The sequence below is a fragment of the Corythoichthys intestinalis genome, chromosome 2, assembly GCF_030265065.1.
Source record: "Corythoichthys intestinalis isolate RoL2023-P3 chromosome 2, ASM3026506v1, whole genome shotgun sequence".
In the NCBI taxonomy this organism is placed as follows: Eukaryota; Metazoa; Chordata; class Actinopteri; order Syngnathiformes; family Syngnathidae; genus Corythoichthys; species Corythoichthys intestinalis.
In genome coordinates this window covers 49,819,614-49,843,249 of record NC_080396.1, presented here as the reverse complement: position 1 = coordinate 49,843,249, position 23,636 = coordinate 49,819,614, and the positions used below count along the sequence as shown (strand labels likewise).

Sequence of the window (23,636 nt, the reverse complement as noted above, 5' to 3'; positions counted from 1 at the left end):
GACTGAATTTGACATATTTCCTGTGGCAGCCCCATTGATCTCTGTCCCCAATTTATGATGCATTCATTAGAAGTTTCTCCTCTCCAAACTAGGGGAAAAAATTATAAGACGGGGTATATGAAGGTACTTTATTGACTCTGGTCACATTCTTCTGAGTGTGGCAAGGCGATGCTTTAATAAAGCGATCTGAAGTTGAAGCTTTTCACGCTCCAGATAGAGGTTTTCCTTCTGCAATCTCAACACATCATCATGCAGATGCTCTGGGAAGCGAAAGACATACACTTTATTATTTTATTTTAGGGAAGGCACACCTTATTAGTATTTGAAAGCTCAATTACATGTAGGCCTACAGTAGTACCTCGACATACAAACGCACCGACATACAATTTTTTTTCTACATACAACGTAAACTTTGACCAGTCATTTGTCACGAAACTCTCAAGATACGACATCATTTTCGGACAGAATTGGTAGGTTTAGCTCAGTAAGCATCTCATCCGTACACTATTTACATGCATCTAGCATGAGGGACAAACGCAGGTTTGATCCCCCTAGCAACAGTTGCTAACGTCATAAATGTTAATGAGCAAAGGTGACGTGTTACATGCGGTACACTATTGTACCTGCAGTATTTATGAAGGATTTATCATAGGTTTTTGGGCTGTGGAACAAATTAATCGAATTGTAATGTATTGCTTATGGGGGAAATCCCTCTCGACATATGACCATTTCGACATACAAACCAGGTCCTGGAACGAATTAAATTCATATGTCGAGGTACCACTGTACTGTAGTCACGAGGATATTTAAATTCCCTTAAAGTTAATATCTAATAATATCTTAACAAATGAAAGTATTTTAATTAGTTTGTTCATCAGACATACACACGCACTTGTTTTGAATGAACTGTCACATGTGATGCCTTGTTAAGTCATCAAAACCGCATATTTGGCAAGAGTACAAGCCAACACTAGACTGTAGGATGTGTCCTGAATACCAAAGGCTAACAATAATCTGAATTGTAACAATTGTAGAAAGTTGTTATGTTGTGTGTAGGTGCTTTTAAATGAAGTCTACTTTGGTAACACACCCAAATTCCAAGCATTCCGTGTTGTCCTGAGTGCACCCTAATTTGTACGGAGCAACTCATGAACGTGCAAGTGAGAAGTGGTGGAATGTAACAAAGTACTTGTTACTGAATTTAAGTACATTTTTGTCTATCTCTATATTACTTGAGTACAAATATGAAGTGGCCCTTTTTACTGCACTACATTTTACAGCACGTATCTGTACTTTTTACTCCACTACTTTTCAAATTGTTGGCTGCGTTACACATTACCTTTATTTGTTTGTTTGTTTTTTTCTCATTGAGAATTGATTGTTTCGTTTTCGTGCCTCCAGCGCAATCAATAAACCCCGTGCAACTATTCCGTAATCGCGCACGAGAGGCAGCAACACGACTGCAAGCATGATTAGGTTTATGAACAAGATAATTGATCAATAAAAACCAACAATGAGAGCAGCGCACCTTCTGATGGGTGCTGCACACGCTTGCACAGTAGATGTGGTATTGCACCTGATAGGTGCTTGCAATCTGCCATTAAAGTAAGTTTTGGAGGTTGTTTGTTTGTTTTTGTTTTTTTTTTGCTTGTTAAGCTTCTGTTTAAAGTGCAGTCAATTTTAATTCTTATTTACATTCTGCACAGATTTAAATAAAATAAAATTGAGCAGTCAATGAATTTTGTATACTATATATACTATTAGAGGAGTTCCAAAAAATCGATTATTACATGCATCGCGAGTCGACACGTGACGATTCGATTACGATTCATAAAGGTTCAGAAACTATGTTTTTCCCTCATAACTTTATGGCAGCCGCTCGTAGCAGAACGAAATTTAAGACACGTCTGCTGCCGGGCACCGTTAACGGGCGCGCGCACGTTATGATGGATGCTGCCGGTTACTGAGAAAGAGATTTACTGCTTTTTAAAAGACTGGAAAATAAATTTGTGTATTAGACAGACAGGAACAGAAGTGCGCAAGTTATTTTTTGGGAGCAAGAGGGGAAGAGAGATAGTTCGTTGCTCCTTGTCATTTAGATGTCCAGCAGTAGTTTTAAGGCATTTCAATTGAAAAATGTCCTGAGTGTGTTTCTTAGACCCGTGTGCATCTAAAAGAGGTGAGTACACGAACCCTCTTGTACTGTTTGGCCTTTATTGTTGTTGTATTTGACATGTTAATAGCGCAGAGCGCTAAGCTAATCAACTAATTCACTAACGTGTATTTCATATGCAGAACGTGTAAAACCACGATTAAGTACAGCGGTATCACTACAAACATGCGAAATTGTACAGAATTCTGTGAAAACAAAGTATATTGGTTAAAAGAAGTCTTATTTCTAAAGACACTTTGTTTCCAGAAAATGGGGAATTCATTCCACCTTGTGTAAATGTCATTGTATTGTTGAGAGAAATAAGTACTCCCTTTAAAATGGTTAATGTTTTTGCACTTTCTTGTAGTAATACATTTTTTGTTTTTTTTATTTATAGAGCTCTTTTACCGGTGCTCAAAGGCGCTTTACAGTTGAGGAAAATAAATAAATAAATAAATAAAGCTCACACAACGTGGGCAGTACAAAACAAAATAGAAAAAATTACAAATTAAAAGCCAGTTTAAAAAGGTGAGTTTTTAACAATTTTTTGAATGTGGGAAGATCAGAACAGGTGCGTATGGTTTTAGGGAGTGCGTTCCAAAGTGAGGGGGCAGCAACGGAGAGGCTCTGTCCCCCCAAGTACAGTGTGTTATTAGTGGGGGCAGTGCGAGAATGTGAAAAATAAATAAATAAAATGGTTAATGTTTTTGCACTTTCTTCTAAAAAATAAAAAAATTAAAAAGCAGCTTAAGGGCAGCTTTTTGTTGTATGGGCATGTTTCCGTCGTTCCTGTTGAATCATTAGGATATTTTAAATAAATAATGGACATAAATTTGTTTGGCTACTGTATTAGGTAGAAATGCACGAAGCATTGATAATTGCGATAACCGTGATTATCGTCAATACCAGGATCATCGTTTAATAATCGGATCGTAGCACCCTGAATCGTAATCGAATCGAATCGTGGGGTGCCTTAGATGGCACACCCATAATATATATATATACAGTGGGGCAAATAAGTATTTAGTCAACCACGAATTGCGCAAGTTTTCCTTCTTGAAAATATTAGAGAGGCCTGTAATTGTCAACATGGGTAAACCTCAACCATGAGAGACAGGAATGTGGGGGGAAAAAAACAAAAAATCACATTGTTTGATTTTTAAAGAATTTATTTGCAAATCATGGTGGAAAATAAGTATTTGGTCAATACCAAAAGTTCATCTCAATACTTTGTTATGTACCCTTTGTTGGCAATAACAGAGACCAAACGTTTTTTGTAACTCTTCACAAGCTTTTCACGCACTATTGCTGGTATTTTGGCCCATTCCTCCATGCAGATCTCCTCTAGAGCAGTGATGTTTTGGGGCTGTCGTTGGGCAACTCTGACTTTCAACTCCCTCCACAGATTTTCTATGGGGTTGAGATCTGGAGACTGGCTAGGCCACTCCAGGGCCTTGAAATGCTTCTTACGAAGCCACTCCTTTGTTGCCCTGGCTGTGTGTTTGGAATCATTGTCATGTTGAAAGACCTAGCCACGTCTCATCTTCAATGCCATTGCTGATGGAAGGAGATTTTCACTCAAAATCTCTCGATACATGGCCCCATTCATTCTTTCCTTTACACAGATCAGTTGTCCTGGTCCCTTTGCAGAAAAACAGCCCCGAAGCATGATGTTTCCACCCCCATGCTTCACAGTGGGTATGGTGTTCTTCGGATGCAATTCAGTATTCTTTCTCCTCCAAACACGAGAACCTGTGTTTCTCACAAAAAGTTCTATTTTGGTTTCATCTGACCATAACACATTCTCCCAGTCCTCTTCTGGATCATCTAAGTGCTCTCTAGCGAACCGCAGATGGGCCTGGATGTGTACTTTCTTCAGCAGGGTGACACGTCTGGCAGTGCAGGATTTGAGTCCCTGGCTGCGTACTATGTTACTGATAGTAGCCTTTGATAATGTGGTCCCAGCTCTCTGTAGGTCATTCACTAGGTCCCCCCGTGTGGTTCTGGGATTTTTGCTCACCGTTCGTGTTATCATTTTGACGCCACGGGGTGAGATCTTGCATGGAGCCCCAGATCGAGGGAGATTATCAGTGGCCTTGTATGTGTTCCATTTTGTAATAATTGCTCTCACAGTTGATTTCTTTACACCAAGCATTTTACCTATTGCAGATTCAGTCTTCCCAGCCTGGTGCAGGTCTACAATTTTGTCTCTGGTGTCTTTCGACAGCTCTTTGGTCTTGGCCATAGTGGTGTTTGGAGTGTGACTGAATAAGATTTTGGACAGGTGTCTCTTATACCGATAATGAGTTAAACAGGTGCCATTAATACAAGTAACGAGTGGAGCCTCGTTAGACCTCGTTAGACCTTGTTAAAAGAAGTTAGACCTCGTTGACAGCCAGAAATCTTGCTTGTTTGTAAGTGACCAAATACTTATTTTCCACTCTAATTTGGAAATAAATTCTCTAAAAATCAAACAATGTGATTTTCTGTTTTTTTTCCCACATTCTGTCTCTCATGGTTGAGGTTTATCCATGCTGACAATTAAAGGCCTCTCTAATCTTTTAAAGTAGGAGAACTTGCACAATTGGTGGTTGACTAAATACTTACTTGCCCCAATGTGTGTGGGTATGTATATATATATATACACACACACACAGTATATATATATATACACATACATATATATATACATACATACATATATATATACACACACATATATATATACATACATATATATAGCAATTTTTTCTTAGATACTTGTACTTTTACTGAAGTATTGTTTTTTTTTGCCCCTGTCTCTGTCCATTGAAAAAAAGGTTACTTTATGCAAGTGAGAACGACAATATCAACTAAATTCTAATTTTGCTCTTCACCTTGAGAAACATTTTTTACTTTGGGATGCAGTTGGTATTCATTACAACCTCTTTGGTTGAAATTTCTCATCCAGAAAGGAAGGGAGCTAATCAATTCCAGTTCAACAGGGTAGCGGTCACTCACTTGCAATGCCTGTGGAAGTGTGCAAAATTAATATGAGAATATAGATTTTTTTCACTATTATTATTGTTATTATCACATGTGAAACAACTCAGGAACTTACCAATTCTTCTGTCATTGAAAACTCTCTGTGAAAATTGAATGGTTTGGCTGACTGTGGAACAATGGCAGCCATCATTTCATCTCCGTACACAACAATCCTTTTTGAAAGCGATAAAGACAAGATGAAACTAAACCTTCGACTCTTTTCTTAAAACAACAAAACCAATGAAACCACTCATCAGGATTTTCCTTAAAAAAAAAACATTCTAATGACTACGTGCCTGTCATATGTGTGTACATTTGCTGTATCAGCAGTTGTGTCCATATCATCACTAATGAGCCAGTGAAAATTCTTGTCGCTGCGAATGCGAAGCGCATTCATTCCATTTTGAGTGACAAATTTTCCATCTGCATTGAAGTCACCGAGGATCATTATGTTCTGGGGGAGAAAGATGACAAGTATCTCAAGTACTTTAATTTTTATATGTTGTTTTTAGGCAAATTAAGAGTTCAGTAGAAGAAGCCAACTCATGTCATCGTATGCTGACAATCCACGGATTTCACGCACCATAAGCATACTTTTCATTAAGTGGACTCTGTGCTTTTTATTCATTTTACCCGGTTGGATTTCATTTCATATCAAATATGGAAAGGATGAGTGATGAAGTACCAACGGCACTAGGCTAAACAAAGTGTTGTTTTTGTTGTTGTTTTTTTACTGAGTAATGGATTTTAGGAGCTTCCTTTTCACAAATTTACTTATACACCATCACCACCTGGCATCATGTTCCCTGACAGCAATGCAGCTTAAAAGGTTACGGTAGGTTAAAAAAATATCCTTTATTTCAATTCGAATGCTATTTATAGACCCTACCCACCTACGTCACAAAACCACGTGCTCACTGTATGGTTCCGCCCACTTGTCCGTCATTTTGACTCTGTATTAGCATTGTTTTCAATTGATGGCGGAATTTAAAATGCATTTCATGGAAGACCCGGTGCTTTCTGATGCCGCAAACTCACTGGATCTGTTGCATAAAAGGCGTTATGAGGAAAAGCTTCGTTCTATACAGTCGCCAGATCCATATTTGATGCCCAAATCGATGTTTTTCGACCCACTGTCTTCGCCCTGTCTGCCTGACATCTGCTACGCAGATATTTACAATTATCTTGTCCACACTAAATCAGCCTATTCTCACGAAAATATGAAAAACTTCAAGAGCTTGGAGGCTTATAAATACTTCGTTGCTGGTTGGGTGAAACAGGTCCTCGTCCACGAAAATTCGGCAGGAATCTATCTTGTGCTTGGAAAGGTGAGTTACGAAATTTTCAATTCAAAATCTTTTGTTATTGCTAACATCCACTGTCAAGTCTAATGTATTTCATGTCGTTTGTCAATGGAGTTAAGGCTTTTAATGTTTATATGGTTTAGCGATAGCACTCTCACTACATACATACGTGTATGTTGTCGGCGATTAGCCTAGCAATGATCTTAATTGTGGTTATTTGTCAGCCCCGTAGACGAGGCCAGTTTCTTTCACTTGGTACCAGCTAAATATTATTCAAAAAATAACGATGGTGGAAGAAAGGGAAGTCACAAACATCTTGAATTTGAAACTATGTCGTACTACGTCGTATGTTGTCGGCGATTAGCCTCGCAATGATCTTAATTGTGGTTATTTGTCAGCCCCGTAGACGAGGCCAGTTTCTTTCACTTGGTACCAGCTAAATATTATTCAAAAAATAACGATGGTGGAAGAAAGGGAAGTCACAAACATCTTGAATTTGAAACTATGTCGTACTACGTCGTATGTTGTCGGCGATTAGCCTCGCAATGATCTTAATTGTGGTTATTTGTCAGCCCAAAACCCTCTAAGTATATCTTAAATGCATCTTACCGGATATAAAATGACTACTACATAGTCTGTGGTGATTTTTTGGTGCCCAGTTTTCACGTCGAATTGCAGCCGTCCATTTCGCTCTCTTTGGATCCCTCGGAATACGGTAAAACTTCAAGTCTCTCCTTCCATCTTCTCTGTTAGTGCAACCAACAGCCACACACGCCTTCACCATTTTGATTATTAATGTTAAGGAGAAGAAAAACACGCCGTAAATAGGAGAAATGTACGTAGCCGTAACAGGTTAACACTATGTTTTGACGGACAAGTGGGCGGTACCATTCAGGAGAGCGGAGTTGTGACGTCACGTGGGTAGGGTCTATAGGGGTTTATTGTAAATGAATTTACAGTACAGTATTTGCAAAAGCATCGACAGGTACGTGCTGATTGGTGGCATCTCTGCCTCTGCTCAGTCGCTTCCAATGTGAATAGCGATGGACACCATACGGCAGACATATCCAAAGTCCGGCCCGGGGGCCAAATGCGGCCCATGGTCAAATTTCATCCGGCCCCCAGACTCCGTCATGAAATCAATAGGGTCTGGCCCGCACACAGACTCAATAAATTGGTCAGCAGTACTGCTACCAGTATAGGAAGTAGCTTACATACTAACTGCTTCTCCTCATTTACCCACTACAAGGCAGCAGCACCCTAAGCAATATTACCCCTTGTGACCCTTTACTTCCAATTTTCAAAAATGGCGATAATCAACAAAAAAAAGAAAGTTGACTGCGACGGCCGACGCTTCAAGGATAGGTTGAAATTGGACTATTTCTTCACTAAAATATCCAACAACTGCGTCTGCCTCATTTGCAAAGAGACAGTCGTTGTTTTTAAAGAGTTCAATGTGAGGCGATATTACGAAAAAAGACACGCTGACATGTACGACAAGATTACAGGGAAGATACGCAACGAGAAATTGAAGCAACTTGAAGCTAGTTTAATTTCACAGCAGCAGTATTTCGCAACAGCCCGAGAGTCAAAAGAGAACGCCACAAAGGCTAGTTGCAAGATTGTTGAAATTATTAATTTAAAGAAATAATAAAGCAAATGTGACACACAGAATGGCTTGCTAAAATTTGCTTAAATATATTGTTCTACGTAAAGGACGACAGACAAGGTCGGCCCCCCACATTTTTACAGCACCAAATCTGGCCCCCTTTGCAAAAAGTTTGGACACCCCTGCCATACGGCAATCTATGAAATTAAATGGTAGAATGTAGTTTTCCCACAGATATTTTTCCAAATTCACTGGAATGCTGGAAGTGAACCAAAACTAGTGTGTACCAATTTACCAAATTATAAATTACTAGTATACTCAGTCCTACAGAGTTTTAACTCTAGGGGATTGGTAGAACTCACATCCGTTTTCCATTTGGCCTTGACTGCCAGGAAGACATCATATAGTTCATCCAGCTCTTTTTCAGTGTCCCATGGTGTGGTCCGGACTGGGATTAGCACCATATCTCGCAACACTGAAACATAAACACACACACGGCTCTATCTGCGTGTGCATACGTGACATAATATCTGCACATGTTCTGCCTTACTCTAAATCCAGTGATTGACTGAACTCGACAAACCTGCTTGTCTTTGATTTGTGGCTCATTACCTTAACATGTGCATATGGGACTCAAACATACTACTACAGCCAGTCCAGAAAAGTAAAGCAAATAAGCTTGCCAGTGTTGAGTGGTTTGAAGTGCAGAATATAGGGTTCCCTAGAAAAAGCATCCACATCACAGTCTTGGTTGTCTTCATATTGATAGCAGTCAATAAGGTCAACCACGTCATCCCTTAGACATGGAGAAACAAGACTTTGGTGAATCTTCGCTGTATATTTCACTACTGTATGAATTTACCTGTAGAGAAAGAGGAACTGTTCCTTGTATCTGTTTCTACCCAGTCGGCCACTAAGTTGCTGAGCATAGTGATGGCTTGTGTTGACTCTGTAAGGCACAACAGGTAAGATACAACAGAACCAGGCAACATCTTTTGCTTAATTTAGAAACGAACAAGCCAACCTATTAAGTTCTTTTACTAAAATTTCAATTGATGCACCACTGACATCCACCACTTCTAGAATCACAATGATGTCATATCGAGACACAATCTAAAAGATTTAAAGGTTGGAGAAATGAGGACATGGGGGAAAAAAAGGTAAATTCTTTTGGAATGAGTCACCTCGTGTTCAAATATATCCCTGTCACCAATATGTTCTACCTTAACCAGAGTTGAGAGCACGGCTTGATTTGAGACTTTAGTTAGCCCAAACCTCTGAACATTGAATGCAGCAATTTTCATATCTAACAAAAAAAGATTGATACAATTAGACACCAAAATTGTGCTAAAATGTATTCCTCCAAGCAGTTCTTACCTGCAGTTTAGATGTGTGCCTCACAGGTAGCGCACACTGAAAGCACGTATACCACAAGATTGCGCTAGTGACTATAGAAATGCTTGTTTGAGAGAGAACAATGATTGGATAAACATTTTCATACGGGAAAAAAAAATCAGTTTGCAAGACCAGTTCCTCGGAGGTATTGTTAAGCAGTTATTTTACTTCTTTCTCTTTAGCAGAAATATGAAAGCTGCAGATCTGTTATCATTTGATTATTTTTCATTTTTGTAAATAAACTGAAAGTTCCTTCTAAGAGTACTATAAAATTATTTCATGTGAATAGAAAAAAATAGAATTGTAGACACGTGAAATTTAAATTTTTGATCGTTTCTAGCCATTCTTGACTGCGTGAGTTACATACAAAATCTGAATTTAAGGTTTTCCTTGTTGTGGGGATCCATTGCCAAGCAAAGCTCCCCACATATATTGTTCGTATATTTTTCCCTGTCCCCTTTTTCAGATCGCCATATGCACATGCACTTTGATCAATTATGACCATTTCAACTTAGAAACATCCGAAAAATTCACACGACACAGGCGCTCTTTTGAGCTCACCCGCAACGTTTACAATTACAGCAAAAATGTGTTATTTGTCAAAAACAACATTCCTTTACAATGGCAAAGGTAATTAAAAATGTTAGATTTCAAAATGTATTTATTTTTTATGCAATTCACAGAATTTACAAATAAACAAAATTCAGGAAATTGAGGTGCACAAAACACCCCCATTCACATCCAATGGGGAAAAAAATACTAAAAAGTTACCTGGAAAAAAATCTACAGGAAGTGATCCAAAATGTATTGGAAGTGACCCCAGAATGACCCCAAATATGCCACAAGTGACCCAACAACAACAGAAAGTGACCCGCAATCGAATATTTATTTTCATGATACGTAATTGAAAAATCGGGGTGGGATTTAATAAGTTTTCTTCGTCCCACTCCCTTTCAGGCATTTTTTTCCCCCTCTGTTGTTTCTTGAAAGCAAAGAACTGTTTTCGTGAAGATTAATGTAACTACCTGAAATGAAATGAAAAAAAAAAAAATTTAATTAGGCATGCAATCAACCAGCTTTCTGTGGAGGTCCTTGGGGCGCAGCTGGTTGACTACAAAGAGCCTCGCAAATATTCAGGTACATTTAGTTTTGATGAATAGTATACACTATTCGTATATTGCTACGGACTAGCATCGCCCTTCGACATACTTATGTAAAATAATAGCTACCTGCACTTTTTTTGCTTTTAACCAATAATCGACTGTTTTACGTCCATATCTATAAAGAATTGAGGGATTTAAGCATTTATTCACATGAATTTAAACACAAAAAGCTCTTTGTTGTGGTCAGGCGGTGCCACAAAACACGAGCGGCACATTCAACAAATTTACTTAAAATAAACCCAACCTGCACGGTTTTGGGTTTTTTTTTTTTGCTTTGAACCAATAATCGAGACTGTTTTACGTTCATATCTATCAAGAATTCAGGGATTTAAGCATTTATTTACAAGAATTTGAACATAAAAAGCTCTTTGTTGTGGTAGATGGCGCCACAGAAGATGAGCAGCTCATTCGACATATTTACTTAAATTCTACCTGCACGTTTTTTTTTTTTTTGCTTATAACTAAAAATCAAGACTGTTTTACATCCATATCTATCAAGAATTGAGGGATTTAAGCATTTATTCACAAGAATTTAAACATCAAAAGCTTTGTTGTGGTAAGGCGGTGCCACAGTGTACCTTGAGGACGAGCCGCACATTTGACATTTACTTAAAATAAATTCTAGCAGTCCTTGGAGCAGTGATGTTTTGGGGCTGTCGTTGGGCAACATGGACTTTCAACTCCCCCCGCAGATTTTCTATGGGGTTGAGACCTGGAGACTGGCTAGGCCACTCCAGGACCTTAAAATGCTTCTTACGAAGCCACTCCTTTCTCGCCCTGGCTGTGTGTTTGGGATGTCATGCTGATATACCCAGCCATGTCTCATCTTCAATGCCCTTGCTGATTTTCACTCAAAATGTCTCGATACATGGCCCCATTCATTCTTTCCTTTAGTCCTTCAGTCATCCTGGTCCCTTTGCAGAAAAACAGCCCCAAAGCATGATGTTTCCACCCCCATGCTTCACAGTGTGTATGGTGCAATTCAGTATTCTTTTTCCTCCAAACAAGAGAACCTGTGTTTCTACCAAAAAGTTCTATTTTGGTTTCATCTGACCATAACACATTCTCCCATTCCTCTTCTGGATCATCCAAATGCTCTCTAGCGAACTGCAGACGGGCCTGGACGTGTACTGGCTTCAGCAGGGGGACACGTCTGGCAGTGCAGGATTTGAGTCCCTGGCGGCGCATTGTGTTACTGATAGTAGCCTTTGTTACTGTGGTCCCAGCTCTCTGTAGGTCATTCACTAGGTCCCCCGGTGTGGTTCTGGGATATTTGCTCACCGTTCTTGTTATCATTTTGATGCCACGAGGTGAGATCTTGCATGGAGCCCCAGATCGAGGGAAATTATCAGTGGTCATGTATGTCTTCCATTTTCCAATCATTGCTCCCACTGTTGATTTCTGTACACCAAGCATTTTACCTATCGCAGATTCAGTCTTCCCAGCCTGGTCCAGGTCTACAATTTTGTCTCTGGTGTCCTTGGACAGCTCTTTGGTCTTGGCCATAGTGGAGTTTGGAGTGTGACTGACTGAGATTGTGGACAGGTGTCATTTATACCGATAATGAGTTAAAACAGGTGCCATTAATACAGGTAACGAGTGGAGCCTCGTTAGAAGAAGTTAGACCTCTTTGACAGCCAGAAATCTTGCTTGTTTGTAAGTGACCAAAAACTTATTTTCCTCTCTAATTTGGAAATAAATTCTTTAAAAATCAAACAATGTGATTTTCTGTTTTTTTCCCACATTTTGTCTCTGATGGTTGAGGTTTACCCATGTTGACAATTACAGGCCTCTCTAATCTTTTCAAGTAGGAGAACTTGCACAATTGGTGGTTGACTAAATACTTATTTGCCCCACCGTACATTGCACTGTTAACAACTATAAACATGCCCTGACACTGTACATTGTTAACACTAAGCACAACAGTGTGTTTATGTGCATCTTATCCTCTTGCTCCTAACTGTTTTAATTATTCTTCAAATATTACCAATGTATGTCACTCATATTAACAGTTGAGGAAGACTTTGGTGTACAGTACACAAAGTATATTGCATGTTCAAGCTCTGACGTAACTTGAAGGACTTGCAACATTTTCACTTAAGTACCTATTTTTGTGTTTTGGACCTTTTGTTTCTGTGTAACCTTGTATTTTGTTGCAGAATATATCAAAATAAACCATGTCATTTGGATAGTGCTTTCAAGTGTTTATTCAATTAAGGCAAATATTAGGTGTACATCAAACTACATTTTTACAAATATTAGTTAAGGCACAGCAAACGGTTACTATTCAAGGTTATAATCATCCAACTTTTCTTTCAACAGCTGTTTTTCTTCCAAAAGGTTGTTTATCATGTCTTTCCTTGGTTTACACAACACACAGACTGGTGGCTGGTCCATGTCTGTCTGTGTGGCAACATGACAAGGTGGCTGGTCCATGCCTGTGTGCATTGCAGGAGGAGAGGGTGGCCAGTCCATGTCTGTCTGTGTGGCAACATGACAACGTGGCTGGTCCATGCCTGTGTGCATTGCAGGAGGAGAGGGTGGCTGCTCCAAATCGGATCGTGTGGCAGCAGGAGCGGGTGGCCAGGCCAGTTTGCGTCTTCGATGCCTCCGAAATCTTGCATCATCTGTCACCTGCACTTCACCTTGGCCCAACCGCAATGACTGTTTCCAATCTGGGTGGTTCTCTAGCATTTCATAAGATGGCTTACCTGTAAACAATGCAAGAACAAGCAACACAGAGAAAACATCAGTCTGTGACCACAGAATAGATGTACAAATTTTTTGTTGCAGAAAATGTAGCCAGTGTACAAATTATTTGCCATCCTCTCACGTCAACATAATACAGCTTTTTCATTTAGAAACAACAGGAATTATGTCTTATGAACCATTTCTGAAGACAATGCACATATATGCAAGCTAGTTGTTTGGCTGTAGCAATAATTCACAACAGGCCGACTTTGGGCATGAAGTTACCGAAATTTGCGTAGACAAATGAAATTAACTTACCGGAGTGGAAGTGCATAGAGCAAACTCTGTGAGTAACTGTAGAATCAAACGTTATGTCCTTTCTTCTGATCGAGGTGACCCATGCAATTCTTCGACGTTTGGTAAGTTCAGATATGAGCATTCCCTCGCCTTTTCTCCATGTAGGGATCCGGAAGAAGCTCAATGGGGTTCCGTCAATCTGTACATTCACCTTTCTATTCGATCGGTTGTTGCAATTCGTTACCGCACAATAGTTTCCAACCATTTTTGAAGAGCGACCAGTGTTGAAATGCCTCACTGTTTATGTTTCCCAGGGTTCTGATAACGAACTTCTTGCTTCCAAAATGGCGATAGGGGCGGAAACCTCGCGAGGTGGGGTGGAGTGCTACGTCTTACACTCGATCCTAATGTTGAGACCAAACCTACGCCCTTGGGTCCACTGCTGCTCCCCTTAGCATCCACAGCCCCACAAACACCTTCAACCTCTACCTCATCTATGCTTTCATTTACGGATTGTGTACTGTAGAACTTTGTTTACATTTGCGGCACTCACGACAGCTGCTTTACGGCAGCTCCGCGGATACATCACATGACCGCAGCACTGCCGTCTGTTTGTAGCCGATGTACTTCTAGCTCGCGTCCACGCGTTGTGCATGATACTTTTGTTAAGCCGAAATAAAGGCTGTGTTAGAAAAAGATATCTGACCACTCGTCATTTCACATGGTGTCAGACGTTAACCGGACCTGATTTTCACCACAAAAACGGGAAGGTGAATGAGAATCTAGCGCCATGGCTATGTTTAGCCCGCCTGCTAACTTTTCCTTTGAAAAACCGACTGAGTGGCCGGACTGGAAACAGCGTTTTGAGCGCTACAGAATCGCCACAAAACTGGACAAAGACGAGGGGCCAGTGCAAGTAAGTTGTTTAATCTATGCTATGGGCGCTGAAGCCGAGTACATTTTCAAGTCCTTCACGTTTGTACAAGACGGGGACAAGGACGACTTTGCAATAGTTATGGCAAAGTTTGATGACTACTTTTTCCCGCGACGAAACGTGATACACGAGCGGGCCCGTTTTCATCAGCGTGTACAGCGTCCCGGGGAGAATGCGGAGAGTTTTATCCGAGCACTCCATGAAATATCCAAGCACTGCGACTTCGGTGCGGCAAGGGATGAGCACATCCGCGACCGGATTGTTGTTGGGATCCGGGATAAAGAGCTCTCACGTATGCTGCAGCTCATGTCGGATCTCACACTGGCGCTCACCATACAAACAGTGAGGCTGTCTGAAGAGGTGCGGCCCAAGAATAAAAGCACAAGCTGGAGAACACATCGCAAACAAGGCAAGTTGAACACTCACAAACTCTAGGGAGAGACTGGGAAAACGTGTGGGAAATGTGAAAAAACTACAACACAGATGAGATGAAAGGTGCCCAGCAGGGCCATGTAAAGAGGGTTGCGACTCTCCCATAGGGATCCATTATACGATTTTACCTTCGGTAGTGGAGTCTCGGGTAGTTACAAACATCGCTTGGACGAGGGCGGACCGCATTTATACGAATGGCTGTCAAGTATATTCGGAGGTAAGTTGATGAAAAAAACGATCCCTTTTGAATTTTAAACGCACTGTATTCTATCAGAGGCCTTCTGTAATGTATATGCTGAGCTTTATTTGTGCGTGGCGTAATTATACATATATTTTATCTTGGTTAACGAGCGATTTTATTCTACTTTTTGAGCTGACGCTGCTGACTGGGAATCTATCGCCAGGGATAAATTCATTAAGTCACTACGTCTTTTAAATTGTCAGCTCTTTCAGAGGCCCTTTGTGACGTACACACTAATCTGTATTTGTGAGTATTAGACGACCGGCTTTCATGTGCTTATTAGCTCGATTTTGTAAGCTTTGAAGTAAGGTATCACCCTCATTGAACCTGTATTATCTACACCAAAAGTTTGACATTATATTTTAGAGACGTGTATAGATTGAAAAGTGATTTGAACAGTGAACAGACACAAATTTATAATAGAAAACTAATTTATATTAATTTTTTTTAAGGTTACATTGATCCACATCATGCTGCTTCTGCTGGGGACAGCTGCTGGCTGTGGGCACTAAGCCCATTTTAAATAGCAACAAACAGACAAAAAAGCCTTTTATTTCATGTTTTGACTACCGACCATTGCCATCCATTTTTTTCTGCTGCTCTTGGTCCTTGGGGAAACCATGCTGCACGACCAACCACCACAGGCCACTGATCTATAAAATGTTAGGTGTAAACGATAAACCATGCCACCTATTGTTCAATTTTTAAAAAATGATTTTCTTTATCAAAGGGTAATACATTGTTGTTGTTCTTATACATTACACCATGTTGAGGAAAATAATAAAATGTTGCTCCTGTCTTGTAATTGTTTTGTGTTGCTTGGGTCCAAACGAAATGAAAAATGCATCTAAAGAGGTACAGGTTTGGTTTTGCTAAAATTAGAGGCTATATTAAAAATTTAGTTATGCAGGAAATATTTGTTAAATGTCATTTGTTTGTGTTTCAGGTCAAACTAAGTCTATAAAATAAGGAAAATGTACACAAGCATATTTATATGGATTAGAAAGTACAACAATAAAAAAAAAATGGAAAATAGAATTTAGAAGTTGTGACACAAACCCAAACTTTTCGGGAAACAAAATTATTTTTGTATGTCAATGCGACGAAACAAACTAGGAAGTAGGAACTACCACTTCAAACTTCGGAACAAAAAATGTTATACATGGTGTTATCTTTAATATAACAGGTGGGTGAATCAAGGAAATTTAGACATTCTCTGGATTCTAGTTGTATTCTAGTTGTGAAAAGAAGAAAAACCTAAATCTTGCATTTCAACGTAAAAGCCGATTTCCCGTGCTAAGGCTAACACAAACATGATACTTTCACTCCACAACATGGGAAGGTTCCCTTCTGCGGAACAGTTTACAAAGTTTTCAGTTGTCGCCTTACCACTCCAATTGTAAAACTAGCATTTGCAAATATGTTATAATGCAATGACATAATCAAACAAGTACTTAGATACGTGATTTTATCCATTTTTCCATAAATGTCGCAATTACTGCTGTCAGTTCCATTGAAAACCACTACCGCGCAGCTTGTGCTTGGAACTACTAACGCCCTGCATCAGGGTTGTCAAACTGGTTCCACAAAGGGCCGCAGTGGGTCCTGGTCTTTGTTCCAACAAATGGAGCACAGACAGTTCAACCCATGAGGTTTCTGCTAAAACAAGCAGCACCTGACTGCAATCAATTGTAAGACGCCAGGTTCGTAAAAGGCTGTCCTCCTGATAAGTTACAACAAAAACCTGCACCCACTGCGGCCCTTTGAGGACCGGTTGGACACATGTGCCCTACATGAACCACGTGACCACCCGCGGCAAGATCAAAGAGCGTCGCAACTCTCTTTACACGGCTATGATGCCCAGCTTCAAAAACTACATGTCACAAATGTAATAAGATGGGATATTGGGCTAGAGTGTGTCGTACTGGTAGGGCAGTCAATGAAGTCACGGAGACAGAGCAAAATGAATAAGCTGCCCACTTCCTGGGCTCAAAAGGCAAAGTGAAGCATGGACAGTGTTGCTCCAAGTTGATTCGGTCACAGTCAAATTCAAGATTGACACAGGAGCCGTTCCACACCATCTCCGAGGGAAAGATATTACAGCCATCGGACTTCCTCTAGACAGTCCAAGTGGAGAACAGCTGTGCTTGGGCTGCTTTAATGTGAATGTCTGCTACAAAGGTAAAGACTATTTGGCCAAAATTTATGTTGTGCGTGGAGGAAAAGTGAACAATCTGCTAAGTCGTTCCTTGTTACTGGAAATGAACCTTGTGAAAGAGTGGATGGAATCTAACAATGCAGACAAGCAGCCGCAGCAGCCTTATGGGGAACATGGCACTTTAAAAATTGAACCAGTAAAAATCGAGCTGAAAGACGATGCTATGCCATATTCTATACACACACCGAATGCCGTGTACACTTCCCCATGCTACAAAAGGTGAAAGGTGAGCTGATGAGCAAAACAGTGCCATTACACGCGTGACAGAACCTACAGAATTTTGTTGAGGTTGAGATGCAAAACAACTTGAGTATTTTTTTTTTTTGTACCTCATTGAAACCCGTTAATGTTTACATATTAATGTTTACACAACTTAAAGCAGAAAAACACATTTTTGAGCCATTTGTCTGGAAGCAGTAGGACACATTGTCCGTCATTTATACCTGAGCTCACTTTTAGTTGGATAAAAATATATATTTTTGCCAAATGCTACAATTTATTATGTTGAAGATTGAATGTAGTTTAAAGCTGCTGATACAGAATTTGGACTTGAGTATTCTATTTACTGTTTTGAACTGTTAACTTGATACTGAAATAGTAGGTTATTTAAGCCTGAGAGAATTTTTTTGTAACTAATGTACGAAACATTAAAAGTAGCTAATAGTTTGGGGGGGGTGCATCAATAATCGATTTATCATCGAATCATAGCCTCTGAATCGTAATCGAATCGTGAGGTGCACGAAGATTCCCACCTCTAGTACTATGGTGTTTTGGTCTCTTGATGCTGCCAGCGGCTTGTGGCAGATCCTTCTAAATCCAGGCCGATACTGCTTTAAGAGGTTTCCCTTCAGCATCACAAATGCACCTGAAATTTTTCAACGGAAAATGATGGAAATTTTGGAGGGCGTGGTGGTTTTCACGGATGATATCCTGCTGTATGGGGCCACAATGGAGGAAGATAACACTCATTTGGACAAGGTGTTCAGTAGCATTGACTCAGCTGGCCTGAAACTCAACAAAGTGCACCCTGAGGCAGAGCCATCTGCGGTTAATTAATAAATTAGTTACTGGTCATCTGATTGACCAGTCAGGGCCAAGGCCATACACCGAGAAGGTTCAAGCTATTAGCCAATTGCCCCCACCACAGAACATACATGAACTGAAAAGGGTGCTTGGGATGGTCAATTACCTTGGCAAGTACATTCTCACACTTGCAACTGTTGGTCAACCCTTGTATGAGCTGCTGAAGATCAACACATGGACTTGGGGTCCTTCACAGCAGTCCTCCTTCGACAACATCAAAAACATGCTAACGACAGCACCGGTTCTTGCCTTCAATGACATGGAAAAGTCAACAACAGTGTCAGCCGACGCAAGCAGCTATGGGTTAAGGGCGGTGCTTCTGCAGCTCCACAGTGACATGTGGAAACCAGTCGCTTAATGCTCCAGACGTCTGTCTGAGGCTGGAACAGACAGAAAATGAAAAAAAGATTCCTTTTGAAATGTTCATTCATCTGTGTTTCACTGTAATGTTTATTACTAGTTATTGCACTTGGAAATAAGATTTTGAATAGTATTTGTGTTTACAGAATAATTATTATTTCAGCTTCATTCCGGGAGGAATGTGCATGTTTACATAAAAGTTAATTATGAGTTAATAAGTGCCAATAAATTCTGATTATCTACTGTGACTGTATTTGAGCAGACAAATAAATGAAATGATTAGAAAATTGATTGCTTATTTTATATGCTTTGTTGCACCAAATAAATGAAATGATTAGAAAATTGATTGCTTATTTTATATGCTTTGTTGCACACTGAGAAAATATTAACTCAAAAGAGGAAGGTGTCATGTATGCATTGTGTAGTACTTTTACATTTATGGCACTCACGACAGTTGCTTTATGGTAGCTCCGCAGATACACTGCAGCACTGTTGTACGTTTGTCTCAGTTGTAGTTCCAGCTCACATCCCCTCGCGTGTTGTGTTGTGCATGATTATTTTGTTAAGCCGAACTAAAGACTGTGTTAGGAAAAGACATCTGACCACTTGTCATTTCACATGGTGTCAGACATTAAACGGACCTGATTTTCACCACAAAAATCTACTCCTTGTCTTTCCCTGGTTGTGTCACACTCATTTGTGGCTGCTACTCGCGATGTGCTTTTATTCAATGTCAAGTATAGATATTTGTTTTTTAACCTGTTTTAAAATGTGACGATACAATCAAGCTAACGAGTCATATACTGACATGCGTGTTACGCAGTTGTATGGAGAATTTTCATTTCAAAATATCTTTGCCTAATGTTTTTTAGATACATCTCCAATGTTGGCGGAGAAGAAATCTAAGCCTGTTGACGTTGGGAGTGATGGTGCAGTCCAGTCATTGGCCAACTATTTGTGCACCTTAAGGGACCATAGCCGTGCGTTGTCTATGGAGGAGTCAAGTCACATCGTGTCCCTCTGGAGTGCACTGAGTGACTTTGACAAAGCCAGGACAGTGTACCTACCTCGTCATCAAGACACATTGGCGAAAGGTTGCTTTAGGGCCACCAAGAAACTTGTGCCACCAGGAGTCAAATCCATTAGACGGTATGTAAAGATAACTCTCAATACTTGTTACTTATCAACTCTGATGTTAAAAGCTGTGTGTTAGTCCTTTTAGTTTTCCTTGAAGTGTTGACATACTTTCGGCTAGTGTGCTTTCCAACAATCAAGGATAAAGCATGCAGGTCAAGGTTGTTAACACCATATAGAGTAACTTCTTTTCCACATTTCAGCTGCTTCGCTGGCTCCAATACCCCAGCTCAATGGCCTGACTGCAACCGTGTGGTCGAGGCCATCTTTGTTAAGCTCTGCTTAACAATCACCTGTTGCAAGAAGACCCTAGAAGGCACTCGCAGCAGGTGGGCTCAGGTCATCCATTCATACAGTACCATTAGGGAGTGCATCGTGACCAATGCAAATGTGATGGCTGAGACGACGTTGCAACTTCCAGAGGTCAATGTAGCCACATTGGCACAGTGGTTAGTAAATCACTCAGTATTTCATCTTATGCTTGTGTACTAGGGGTGCAACGGTTCAGTTAGCCCACGGTTCGGTTTGAACCTCGGTTTTGGGATCACAGTTTCGGTTCGGTTTTGGTTTACGTATTGCTTTATTTATTTATTTTATTTTATTTTTTTAGCTGCCTTTATTTTGCTTAAAAAAATGAAATAAACACTTAAAATGTAAACATTTTCGACGGTTAAAATGCCTCTTAGCTCTTTGGCTAGTGTAGTGACTGACTACTGAAATACACACACAGTAGTAAAAAAGTTACTTGGCAAAGTAACTGGTGATACCTTTCATGTTTTTTTTTCTTCATTTATATTAAAAAAAAAAAAAAAAAAAAATAGTAACCTTTGCTATGTTTGGAGGTCATTTAATGTTGTCAATCAACTGTTAAATTTGATAAAATTGCTCCCGTTTTTGCATTAGTTCCCTTTTGTCTACTTTCGACATGTGAAAATTTTAAAACTGTTTCATCCTTTAAAGATAGACTCAAGTCAAGATATTGCCGATTTAGGAGTATTTTACATAAAAAGTTGCTTAGGTTCACTCGTAAGGTTTACTACAACAGAGCCTTTCTGAGAAGTTTACTGCTCTAAAATGGCAGCTGTTTACTAACGCTACCGAGTCTGTCATTTCGCATGTAGTTCTATATGCATGAGACATCTAGGCGTAGATTGTATGTTGTCGGCTAAGTCAGGTAATATTGGAGCCACCTAGCCTAGCATCGGGTTTGCTACAGCGTCTCAACAAACACTCTTCCCTCTCCGAGTCTCTGACTTTTCTCGCGTCATTCAAGCAACGCATTGTCTTGTTGCAGAAACGGTGACCAAATCCGAACGGATGAAAAAAAGAAAACGTGCAGATTTTGAACTTACTGTACGGCGTACACATTCAAAAATGAGTGCTCACTTGTACAAATTACGACGAGACCGTACAATTTGGCAGGTATGAATTATAGTGGACCGTCACAGTTAGGTAGTAGCACTCTGTAGCACGGGCGTCCAACTTCTAACTATCAGTGGTCAGGGCGAAACTATGTGCTTAAGCAAAATCATCTTCGATGGCTTTGCGTGCCATTTCATAAATGTCGGGGATTACGTTGTTGGAGAAATATGTCCGCGAGGGAACAATGTAACGCGGGTCAAGCGTTGCAAATAGATTAACGAAGCCCGCCGTGTGTTTTCACTGGTGTCATCTTCGGGGTTGTCCTACCCTGTGAAAGTGATAGCTGTTGGTGATGCTGGCTGAGGTGCCGGAGTCATGTTATAAAAGTGTTGCCATTAGCATGGGGAACAAGCGCTGAGCAATGCTTGCATTTTTTTTCTTCATTATTTTCTCTCCCTCCGCATTGTAATCCACAGGGAAACTAAAATGTTGCCACACCGCAGATTTGAAAGAAGCCGGTGCTTCCTCAAAATTTGGTCTCTCCACTCCTCCGCTCGCCATAGCTATTTGTTTTCTTTCTTGTTTCACTTTCACTTCGCTCGTAAGCGAGAGAGGGCGTTACTCGGCTTCTATTACACAGGTGCTTGACAGTGATCCGACATTTACTTGCGGGGCGGGAATTTCTCCACAGCGGTGCTTCACATCACACACAGGCACACAGAGCTCGATCAGTTCATTCCATAAGCGTTCGGAATACATTAATTGCAAAACCGAAAAGGCGTGGTTCATAAAGGCGTATTGAACCGTGCAGGGCGAACCGAACGGTTCGGCTTTGAACCGCAAACCGTTGCACCGCTATTGTGTACATGTGTAGAACTATCAACAACAATAAAAAATGGATGTAATTGAATTACACATGGAGTAACTTAATGTTTCATGACATTAATTCTAAAATCTATGCACATTCTGTTCATTAGGTACAACAAGCGGAAAAAGAACAGGGAGGTTAATCAAGGTATCATCCACTCTGATGGACTACAGGCTGGTCCTGTACACCTTTCTACACCTCAAAATGAAGTTTTTTCTACCTCACCAGCTGGCAATAAACATGTGTTCGTGCTGCCACAAAACACAACCAGGATGGCAAAAGAGGAGAAGCCTCTCCAATTTGCTGCCACAGCAGTGTCAACTCCCATCCTCATTTCCCCCATCTCTACTACACCAGTGCCACATCACCAGCATCCAGTTGGCCAAGGGACCTCTGTCCAGCATCCACCACCAACCCCTGTTATGGGCTTAATAATACCTGTCTCAATCACCTCACTGTCAGCCAGACCAGGAGCAACTGGAGCAACCTTCCTGCTCCCCCAATCCAATCCTCACGGTGGTGAGCAGCAAGTAACACCAAGGCCAATCCTGCCTGCCACCAGAGCTGCCCTTCCTGCACCTGTGTCCTCACGGGTGTCCCTGTCCCTCAACCCAAGCCTTCCAACTGCTACTTTCTATTATAGAAAGCGAAAGAGAGAAAGGGAGATTGCAGGTATTTTCTCCAGAAAATATGTGAGGAAGAGTGAGGTGATCCATTGCAAAGCATGCAAAAAAGACAGAAAATCAGATGGCCACCACCACCACTATGGCAACTGGTACTGCCAAGAAACTGCCAGTCAAACATTAGATGAGTGGAGGGAGGCAATGGCAGCCAAAGGCTATGGCAGAAAGGGCACAGGACAAAATTAATGTTATTGTGTAAATAATGTGTTTCCAACTGTTTGAAATGTTTCCAACCAACTTACTCCATTTTGTATTGCAGCTTTGGGTTTATTTTAAATGTTTCAATATACACATTGTTGATTAAAATGTTTCCTTGTGTTTAATTTATTTTCATTTAGTTATTGTTGGTTTTCACATTTTACAACAACATATATGGGCCAAAGTGCTTTGAAAATGAAAACAAAAACAGCAGGGAAGGAAAATACTCTTAAATCATCAAAAAAAAAAACAGAAATAATATATAAATGATACAATTATTCAATACAAACACTTAATAATTAATGCACGGAAACAGTCAATGTGAGTTTAAAGCTAGCTTGGGACTGTTAATAATTAATGCATGGAAACAGTCAATGTGAGTTTAAAGCTAGCTTGGGTAATGAAGAGTTTTGTCTTTATATCCCAATATATAATTTTCCAGTAGTTACAGTTGCTTGGCACAAGGGAACATTTCGTTCAGTACCATA

At 40.3% G+C, this 23,636-nt stretch overlaps 2 protein-coding genes across 3 annotated transcripts; one reads left to right on the top strand and one right to left on the bottom strand.

Moving 5' to 3' along the window:
• Positions 1-52: 52 nt before the first annotated feature.
• Positions 53-10,093, bottom strand: LOC130912316 (deoxyribonuclease-1-like). Its single transcript, XM_057830312.1, has 10 exons — positions 9,467-10,093; positions 9,313-9,395; positions 9,114-9,202; positions 8,952-9,038; positions 8,773-8,885; positions 8,452-8,564; positions 5,473-5,630; positions 5,253-5,349; positions 5,029-5,161; positions 53-260 (listed from the first exon to the last, which is right to left on the bottom strand). Exons 2-10 carry the CDS (start codon positions 9,391-9,393, stop codon positions 142-144), a joined length of 990 nt encoding a protein of 329 aa, XP_057686295.1. The 5' UTR covers positions 9,394-9,395; positions 9,467-10,093; the 3' UTR covers positions 53-141.
• Positions 10,094-14,217: 4,124 nt separating this feature from the next.
• On the top strand, positions 14,218-23,336 carry LOC130912315 (uncharacterized). 2 transcript variants are annotated; one of them, XM_057830311.1, is made up of 5 exons: positions 14,218-14,551; positions 14,720-14,978; positions 19,776-20,052; positions 20,241-20,486; positions 22,377-23,336. In XM_057830311.1, the coding sequence occupies exons 1-5, from the start codon at positions 14,426-14,428 to the stop codon at positions 23,134-23,136; spliced, it is 1,668 nt and encodes a 555-aa protein (XP_057686294.1). In that variant the 5' UTR covers positions 14,218-14,425; the 3' UTR covers positions 23,137-23,336. The 2 variants fall into 2 exon arrangements, with proteins under 2 accessions (XP_057686294.1, XP_057686293.1); XM_057830310.1 differs by having other exon boundaries at positions 14,218-14,978; positions 22,377-23,335.
• Positions 23,337-23,636: the final 300 nt, after the last annotated feature.

Coding starts and splice junctions, on each gene's coding strand:
- LOC130912316 (XM_057830312.1), bottom strand. CDS start 9,393: ATGAAAATTGCTGCATTCAATGTTCAGAGGTTTGGGCTAACTAAAGTC. Junction 8,886..8,951: donor CAGTTCCTCTTTCTCTACAG/GTAAATTCATAC, acceptor TCCATGTCTAAG/GGATGACGTGGTTGACCTTA. Junction 5,631..8,451: donor AGGCCAAATGGAAAACGGAT/GTGAGTTCTACC, acceptor TTTCTCCCCCAG/AACATAATGATCCTCGGTGA.
- LOC130912315 (XM_057830310.1), top strand. CDS start 14,426: ATGGCTATGTTTAGCCCGCCTGCTAACTTTTCCTTTGAAAAACCGACT. Junction 14,979..19,775: donor GAGAACACATCGCAAACAAG/GCAAGTTGAACA, acceptor AATGTTTTTTAG/ATACATCTCCAATGTTGGCG. Junction 20,053..20,240: donor GGAGTCAAATCCATTAGACG/GTATGTAAAGAT, acceptor TCCACATTTCAG/CTGCTTCGCTGGCTCCAATA.